At 46.1% G+C, this 10,000-nt stretch overlaps 1 protein-coding gene across 2 annotated transcripts in view; it reads right to left on the bottom strand.

Annotated features, from left to right (window-relative positions):
- Window positions 1-10,000, bottom strand: part of exoc3l2b (exocyst complex component 3-like 2b) — a 22,392-nt gene that overhangs the window by 10,402 nt on the left and 1,990 nt on the right. The window contains exons 1-3 of one of the 2 annotated variants that reach the window (XM_084466659.1): window positions 9,553-9,940; window positions 1,966-2,433; window positions 1,154-1,389 (exon numbers count right to left, since the gene is read on the bottom strand). In XM_084466659.1, the coding sequence (XP_084322785.1) occupies window positions 1,154-1,389; window positions 1,966-2,420 (691 nt within the window). In that variant the 5' untranslated portion in view covers window positions 2,421-2,433; window positions 9,553-9,940. Of the gene's footprint in view, window positions 1-1,153; window positions 1,390-1,965; window positions 2,434-9,552; window positions 9,941-10,000 lie in introns of those variants that run through there. The other variant, XM_084466658.1, reaches the window with a different exon arrangement.

The following is a 10,000-nucleotide window of genomic DNA, read 5'->3' as shown; positions in this document are numbered from 1 at the left end:
GCACAAGCAGTTATATATATATATATATATATATATATATATATATATATATATATATATATATATATATATATATATATATATATGAATAAATTCTATCTATAGATGTATTAGACTAAGGTCAGAAGGGTCACATGGGTACGGTCATTAGGTTACAGTGTTCTAGCTAACAGGAAGTCAGTAAGCCAGTAAGAATTTTATGGTTCTGAGACCTTGAGCTGCTAGGACAAGAGGAGGCGTAATCATTAATAGCTTGTCTTCTCTTCCACCACAGAACCCTCACCCTGACCTGCACTACAACACACAATGTTTCACCTTACTTTAGGTAGAGCAAGGCACTAACACTGCAGGGCTATGGGTGCTATTCCCTTTGTAGCTCAGTCGGTAGAGCAAGGCAGGGTTGGGGGGTTCTTTATGAAAGTCTATTTACTCCCAAGGAAAAAGCAGTGCAGGTTGTGATTACTATCTTGTTGCGTGCAAACCCCTATCTGGCAGCTTCGGGATCACTGTCTGGAAACCGCTCTATGCTTTGATAGAGATGCAGAATGTATGACTGGTTGGCATGCAGGACATTGGTTCAGATTGCGGACAAATACACTCTGCTCAACTCAAATAAACCTGCTGCTTTTAAGTTTAGGATCAGGTTAGGGATGGCTTGTTTAGGTTAGAGATGATAAAGGGTTTGGATTATTTTGTCAACAGGACACCTCTGCTTTGAACAGTTCTGAATCGATGCGCTATGTATCCAACGTGAACAATAACGGTCCAATACAACTATCATCCAGATGTTTTACTTGACAACGCAAAACGATGTGGTCAAAGCACTGTGGTGGTTAGTTTAGGTATAATGTTGGAGATGGTAAGTTTAGGTATATGTGTCAGTATGTATATGGCAGCAGACTCAAACATACACATGGACATTTCCTGCACATTCCAGCTCCAGTGGAATGTGCAGTGGAAGCTGTTCCACTCTCACCTATACTTAATAAGAGTGAGTGAGAGAGAAAGACAGATAGAGAGAGAAACAGAGAGAGAGAAAAAAATAGTTAGAGAAAGAGAGAGAAAGTGACCGACATAGAGAGAGAGACAGACAGACAGCGAGAGAAAGAGAGAGAGAAAGAGGGAGAGAGAGAGATAGATATCGTTGTCCTACCTGACAGCGGCTCTCTGGGCTTCACCTCCTCCTGCTCCTCCTCGACGTGGTCCTCCTCGGGCCCCTGGGAGCCGTGCTCGGTGGGGGTCTCCCTCTTGGTCTTCCCCAGGCCCACCTTCTTCATGAAGGAGATGCGTCGGCTAACCGTGTCCACCTCGCTCTCCGAGCCGTTCATCTCCCCGTTGGTCAGGGACTCCTTACGGCTGCTCAGAGAGTCTCGACATTTCCCGGCAAACCTGGAGACATGAACCTCCGTCAATGACCTAACGTACGGAACCCGCAACCTCCATCAATCACATCTTAACATTCCGATTGAGAACCTCTGTCACTCCCATCATAACGTACAGAACCCAGGAACCTCCGGCACTAACTTTACATACAAAACCTCTGTCCCTAACATCATAACATACAGAACCTCTGTCACTAACATTAGAACGTACATATCTTCATAACACACAGAACGTCCATTACTATCATAATAACATACCGAACCTCCATCACCAACATCATAACATACAGAACCTCTGTCACTAACATTACATCATACAGAGCCTCCATCACTAACACTACAATATACAGAGCCTCCATCACTAACATCATAACACATAACCTCTGTCACCAACATCATAACATACAGAACCTCTGTCACTAACATTACATCATACAGAGCCTCCATCACTAACACTACAATATACAGAGCCTCCATCACTAACATCATAACACATAACCTCTGTCACTAACATCATAACATACACAGCGTCAGTCACTAACAAAAGTTTAGGGTCAGGGGTTAAAAGCAGGCGAAGGCCCACCTCAGCAGGCTGCCCTCGGAGCTCCTTCGCCCTCTCTTCTTCTTCTCAGCGGGGGAGGGGCTTCCATGGGGCGATGGCGTGTCGCTGGCCTTGCTCCGGGCCGACAGCCTCAGATTCTTCCCCAGCTTCCCCAGACTCTTCAGGGGCGAAAACCTGAAGGAGCCCTTTCTGGCGCCTCCTCCTAGTCCTCCTCTCTTCCCCTCGTTGGCCTCGTTCTCATCCTCCTCGTCCTCGAAGGGGTTGCGGTCGCGGGGCCGCGCCCCGTCCAGCAGTGAGCTGCCGGGGGACCACTGGCCGGTGTTGCCATGCCTACCCCCCTCCTCCTCCTCCTCCTCCTCCTCACCGTGAAAGGGGTTGTGACGGTGGGGGGTGAGGTTGAGACTCATCCTGCGGAGGATCAACGAGTTCTCAAGGCTCGGACCACCTCTCAGATAGAGGTTCTTAAAGACCGCCATACTGACCGGGAACCTGGGGGGACAGATAGAGGTTCTTAAAGACCGCCATGTGGAGACACAGGAAGATAGATAGATAGATAGATAGATAGATAGATAGATAGATAGAGAGACAGTCCGACAGATAAAGAGACAGACAGAGAGACAGACAGACAGACCGACGCTAAGTCAATAAATCATTATGTAAAGTGTCAGTATTGTTTCCTTTTATGATGAGTGGTCAAATATTAACTCTTATCTTTGATATGAACTCTGATCTTACACCCCCTGACAGCCAGCAGCTGTGGTTTATGATCAGATGTACAGTATATACGCCCTAACGCTGATCGCTAACATGGAGGGGCTAACTGCCATCACCGACACAGGAATAGGCGCGTTCCGACTGAGGGACTTCTTGGGAAGCGGCTCAGTGTTTTGGCTACGCCCACTCACTTAGTTCCCCTCAGCGTCCGTTCCCATACAGGAATCTCAAAACAGGCCGACGCAGCAAGGCGGTAACAGAGAAAGTGTCGCTGTGTTGAGGAATTTACATCAGCAAAATGCAATGCAACGTCTTCGACAAGGGCGAATTGTAAGCCTGTTTTTTGCTGGAATGTTAAGGTGAGTTTTCGATGAAAACTGACAAACTTCACCACATGCATACTTCACTACAATACATACTCGATGTTATATCTAATGTCGATGACACGCCTCAACCGTATCCAATCAGCGTTGACTAGTTTGGAGCGGCTCAGAAAGCTCCTTACCCTGAGGCAGGTACTACCCGGGCCGCTAACTGGGCCACTGAACGGTGAAGTTGGGGCGGCTCCTCTCTCCCAAGCCACACCCATAGCGGCTCAGTTGAGGGAAAAGTCCCTCAGTCGGTACGCGCCTATTGTTGATGGCTAGCATCGGGGCTAATACCGAGGGCTAGCACCGATCACTACCGTTTTCTAGCTAAAACTGTGTTGCCCTGGTTCGCTTACCTTGCATATTATACAACATTACCACACTGGTTGTGTTTCCTCTTTTATAATGACTGAAGTTGTTGAGTCAACACAGGGCTCCTGATGTTAATGTCGCCTAGCCAATCTCTTTCCCAGGATCTTCAGGTTCGAGTCCAAATAATTCTGCAGAATTTCCTGATCACACTAAACACAACTTTAAAACAACAGCCCTAAGTATCACCCTAATATATAATACATAATCCTTGACTCCTTACCATTATTCCCGAACCCTACCACTAACCCTGACCTCTAAAGACCCAATCAAACTTCTCTGTCAGCACGTTTTCCATCATACACTTCCCTTTTGACAGTTCATGGCCTACATGAAGACTGGCAGTTCATCCACAGCAGAGCATAAGTGGCCCTTCTCTACAGGGGTTCATGTCAAGAAAGCGCTGATGGTCGAGCAGTGAGCATGTGTAGTGATTTGAGTTGCACCCGGCGAAATGAAAGCACTGGATTTACAGTGGGTTGTCAAACACTAGCCGAAGCCCTGTATTCACAGTGGGTTGTGATACAACAATCAAAGCACTGTATTTAGAGTGGGCTGCGAAACACCAACCGAAGAACTATATTTACAGTGCGTTGCGATGCACGTTTCAAAGCACTTTATTTACATTGGGTTGTGATACACAAAACGATTTTCAGCAGTATAACTTTCACAAATCTTCAACAGAGTACTGGAGTTTTAAACACCACTGTGGCGGTGTTTGGGGTCAGGGGTCAGGAAACTGACTTCCTGTGTGCCCCTGAGGATGCTGGGTATTTATGGACCAACACTCTGAATCACTTCCTACTTCACCCGTGTGTGTGTTTATGTGTGTGTGTGTGTGTGTGTGTGTGTGTGTGTGTGTGTGTGTGTGTGTGTGTGGTAGTGACAGTGGTGTTAGAGGAAGTTCCTTACAGAACTGGTTCCATGTTTACTCTTTAGATCTGCAGACCTGGAAACACCTGACCACAACGTTGCCAGCAAACACCACAGCGGAGGACTTTTATTGTGACGTGGTGGGGCCACCGCGTCACAATAAAAGTCCCCCTCCTCCCAGGCGTGATGGCTGTGAATGAAGCATTATCAGTTATATCTGTGTCTGCATATAGATATAGAGAAGTCCTCAGGCCACACCAGCATGTTCCACATTCCAACATGGAGGGCTATTGTGTGGCTTCCTAATGTCCCCACAAGCCTGGTATCCACAAATTCACCCCTCCCCTCATGTCCCAACGATGACTTTTCCATATGGACGTCCTGGCACTCTCTCTGGCCTTGGCTAGCTAACTGTAGCTATCCTGGTCTGGGCTTGCTTACTGTATCTAACCTGGCCTGGGCTAGCTAACTGTAGCTATCCTGGTCTGGGCTAGCTATTTGTAGCTATCCTGTTCTGGGCTAGTATGCTAGAAAATAATGAAGGTCTAAAAGGATATCCCTGCCAAATTTGGAATTATAGTAGAGAGAAACCGGGTCAACAGGGGGGGGGGGGGGGGGGGCCCTGTCCCTTTGTCATTCATAACACCTCAGATGGTCCTGGGCTGACCGGCGACCACCAGACAGACATTCCTCTGTAGTCAGTGACATCAGTATATTTCTCAGTTTCTCTATTTCTCACTTAGATTATAAGTATAAGTAAGGTTATCTTGTATATGTACTTGTATAAAGCATACAAGAATATAAGATAAGTATTGTTACAATGAAGCCAAATGTTAAACACTATTAATATTACCTGGCTTTCCTTGGTCAACAAGTGCCTGCACTCTGAGGGACATTTACATGTGTCCCTCATTTCATGCCAGTTACAAAAGATGAACCCCCGTCCGCCTCATGTACGTATGAGTGGCCCCTCAAAGACGGCTTGCTCATGTCACGGTGAGAGGAGAGGCCCTCCTGCGGTTCCCCCTCCTTATGTTCTCATGATGCTTATTCTGGCAGTGTGAGCTGGCTGACTCCATTCAGTTAATTAATCCATACTCTTATTAAAGTCAGACACTTCCAGCTTTATGATTATGACTAATAAAGTGGCATTATTAGGGACCCAGCAGAACCTGCAAGGTCCCTATTGTAATTGGTCTGCTTATTATTATTCTTCTTATTATTATTTTCCGGAACTTTGACTGCATTTTTCCCCCCCTGAACATATACGAAAACTAATTTTTTCTTGGCACATGAACGGGACCTCTCACCTGCTTGCGGCCGCGTCACGTGCCGTCGTAACATGTGCACTGCCATGTGCGCACATGTTACGATGGCACGTGACGCGGCCGCAAGCCGGTGCGAGGTCCCGTTCATCACTGCGCTCAGTTTTAATTAACTATTACAATGCATGTTTTGAATGAATATTGGTTTTACAGGGCTCATCTCTTAAACACATGTGGTAAGTCATGGTGGTTTAAGATCAGGTTAATAAACAATGATGATATGATGAATGGATTTTTATCAAAGACCTCACTTCATATAACTAATGTATAATCTGTCACTTTATGTAACTACAATGTTTAACATTTAACCCTTTTTTTATGTAACTCTTGCGAAATGACTGTATTACTGTATATATGTTGAATGTATTGTGGACAGCGGGGGCAAGAAGATAAATGTTAATGGGGAACGGGAATGGCCCGTAGATTAGAGCATTGATTGTGATTGGTCAAGGGCATGTTAGGGGTAGTCACACAATGGGGGAAATAACTCGGGCCTAAAGATCGTTCGTGAGTTCTTTGCAAACCAACTCAGGTTTTGTTGTTACTCTGTGCAGTCGCAATAAAGCCTTGATCATTCAATCCTAGTCCTTCAACCTCTCGTATTTTTAGATTAGTTATTTTTAGAGTATTAGATTGTGGGTTTTATCCACGACACTAGCTAACTGGGGCTTACGTGGTCTGGGCAAGCTAACTGCAGCCAACTCGTGCTGTGTTCCAATATCCATACTATCCATACTGACTAGTTTGAGTATATAGGGCATTCCAATTCAGATCGGGCAAAAATAAGTGTACTGAAAGGACCCGGATGGTGTACTCAAAACGGTCAAACTGCGAAGTGTGGATCGATGCACACTTTTCGTACTCAACGGCAGCCATCTTAGCTACGTAGCGGAAAAGGGCAGAGCCAGGCTGAGCCAACGTCGGCACATTTTCCACATAACCTGCATTAATGGAGTCATTTTTTAGCTTTTATAGCTTTTTATAGCTACTATGCGTAAAGAGTTGACCGTTCAAAGCGGGATGATTATTGCGGGGGAGGAGCCGTGGCGCCAGTCGCAATCGTAATTTCTGGTTAGTGCACCATGGAGTATCTGATGTGGAACGACACTGACATCTGAAAATCAGCGCACTTAGTGCGCTCTTTCAGTCACAGTCAGATCTGGGGACATTTCCGGGGACAGCCGTAGCCGGGGACAGGTCACTGAAAACGGGGACTGTCCCCGGAAACCGGGGACGTCTGGTCACCCTAAGCTAACCGCTTCTGAGCATGGTAACTGTAACTTACTGGGCTGTGGCTAGCCAACTGCAGCTAATTAGGTCTGAGCTATCCAACTGTAGCTTACTGCTGCTAACTTGATCTGGGCTAGCTAAAGGTTGTTTACTGGGTCTGCGCGAGATAACTCATTCTCAGTTAGCTAACTCAGTCTCAGGTAGCTAACTGGGTCTTGGATCTGGGCTAGTTAACTGCACCTAACTGGGTTAGAGCTAGCTAACTGCAGCTAACTGAGTCTGAGCTTGCTAATTATTGCTAACTCGGTCTGTGCTAGCTATGGTCATACGCCAGAGTGGAGATTTTAAAAAACAATCATAAAACCTTAGCAGCAGGCAGATGTGTTATGTGTATGATGTTATGTCTGTAGGCATGTCTATATCAGTCTATGACGTATGGTATTCTACAATGTATTTGTGTCATGTTAACTTTATTTATCTCTGACATGTCCACACACCAGGGAAGATGACAGATCAGAGATCAGCTTCAGTCAAGGTCATGACTCAACAAATCCCAAATTCAGCGCAAACAGGAAGCTACACGCAGCAAACAGGAAGTCTAAGTGCTATTCGGGAGAACAGCAACCAATATACTTCAGATAGCAGGGTGTGTGTTTATGCAGTGATGGAGTGGTAAATGATTATAGGAAAGGGTGTGCGTGTGTATGTCTATAAATGTAGGATGGGTCAATTCGTCATAGTTTTGACCTCAGGAAAAAATACATAATTTTTAACCTGACAGCTGATTGTAAATGTCCAGATAAAGACTTTAAATATATTGCATGTTATCGGTGCCCCTCAAATAAACCTGTTACCTACGAATCACCATTAGCACAGTTAGCACACAGCTAGCCTTCATTGAAGAGCTGAGCCGACCTAATGATGTGTGTGTGTGTGTGTGTGTGTGTGTGTGTGTGTGTGTGTGTGTGTGTGTGTGTGTGTGTCTGTGTGTGTGTGTGTGTGTGTGTGTGTGTGTGTGTGTGTGTGTGTGTGTGTTTTCATGTTAAAGTTCAGAAACACACACAGACTTATGTCTATGATCATAGTTTTGTAGAGGTCAGGAGGACTGTTACTTTTAACCTCTGACTTACATACACACCCACACAACTACTACACACACACACAGACACACACACACACACACACACACACATAAAGACAAGCACACACCAAGTCTATTGATGGTTTGTTTACACATTGAGTGGAACTTTACTGGCAGCTGAATGCTGAGAAATAAATGGAATGCTAAGTGGGCTCTCACATTCATAAACACAATGTCAGGTCTGGTCAAGACGGCCCCTAGGAGCCAGGCTCTGTTCAACATACTAGGCCCCTGGGAGCCAGTAGAACATACTGGAATGCTTGTCATGAGGGCTCCTGGGAGCCAGTAGAACACACTAGAACTCTGGTCATGAGGGCCCCCGGGAGCCAGTAGAACATAATAGAACTCTGGTCTTGAGGGCCCCCGGGAACCAGTAGAACATAATATAACTCTGGTCTTGAGGGCCCCTGGGAGCCAGTAGAACATAATAGAACTCTGGTCTTGAGGGCCCCTGGGAGCCAGTAGAACATACTGGAATGCTCGGCATGAGGGCCTCTGGGAGCCAGTAGAAAATACTGGTTATCTGGTCTTGAGGGCCCCTGGGAGCCCGGCTCAGTAAAACATATAGTTCTCCGGTGATGAGGGCCCATTTAAGGCAGGTGGACTCATGAAACATGAGTTGAGTGAAGTCAGGGTGTCAATAGATAGCCTCTGAACTGTGATGGGCTGATACCAACCAAGGGAATTGTGTTTGACTATAGATTGACTATTGATCATGAGATACTCATCAGAGCACTGATAAGAGGAGCTCCCGCGATGTCTGGAGCTCTGGGGACTATGCTTCTCAGCCCTCTAAGACCAGGTCTAGACCAGACCACACTAGACAAGACCAGACCCCGTCAGAACACACCAAACAAGACCAGACAAGACTATACCACACTAAACAAGACCAGACCACATCAGAGCACACCAAACAAGACCAGACCAGGCTAGAATAAACTAGATTAGACTAGACTAGACTCAACTAAGACTAGACCAAACCACACCACAACAGACTAGACTAGGAACAGGAGCAGGACCAGGACCAGGAAAGACCATACCAGACTAGAACAGACTAACCTGTCAGATTAATCCCCATCAACCAGACTGTTCCCATTAGGACAGAGAGGTGTTCCTTTCCTCAACATGTCCCTGGAAAATCAGCTGGAAACTACTAATGATCAACTCCATTTATGACAATAGCTCTGTGTGTGTGTGTGTGTGTGTGTGTGTGTGTGTGTGTGTGTGTGTGTGTGTGTGTGTGTGTGTGTGTGTGTGTGTGTGTGTGTGTGTGTGTGTGTGTGTGTGTGTGTGTGTGTGTGTGTTTCTTATAACTTGATCACTGCAGTAAAACTTTAACTGGTGTCCACCCTTTAAAGGGTAAGGTCTAAATGTGTGTGTGTGTGTGTGTGTGTGTGTGTGTGTGTGTGTGTGTGTGTGTGTGTGTGTGTGTGTGTGTGGGGGTGGGTGGGTGGGTGGAACAGAGAGACAGACAGAGAGACAGACAGACAGTAAGACATTAAATTAAATTGTATTACATTAAATTAGATCATGTTATATTATTTAACAACCTAAAATAAAGTCATTGTAACTGACACGCGCGACTTACTTGCGGGAGACATTTTGAAGACCTCTCAGTTAAACTCAGAAAGAGAAAAATAAGATGAAATGAATGAAAAAATACAACAAAAAAGCCTGAAAAGCGAGTCGAGGTCCAGCGCTTGAACACGGTGTCTCTTAAGTCCGGGTGCAGCGAGAGGTCCGCGGGGCCGGTAGGCGGGAGGAGACGGGAGGAGACGTTGAGGAGCGGAGCGGCGCGGTGCTCTGGGCACCAAGGAAGCCGTGGAAAAACTTCAACTATCGGTGGGCGGTTCTTCCCAAGGTCAACCCGCATATGGACCAGCCTTCGAGCTCTAACCAGGGTTCGAGCTCTAACCCTAACCCAGCCTCCGAGCCCGTGGCACCCTATCCATACAGGCTGCATCAACGTGATAACACATGTAGCGCATTTCCCATATGGATGTCTGGTTTTGGAGGACATTATACACATTTGGAGG

This window comes from Micromesistius poutassou (assembly GCF_964030765.1).
Source record: "Micromesistius poutassou genome assembly, chromosome: 4".
NCBI lineage: Eukaryota > Metazoa > Chordata > Actinopteri > Gadiformes > Gadidae > Micromesistius > Micromesistius poutassou.
This window is presented reverse-complemented; position numbering and strand designations above follow the sequence as displayed.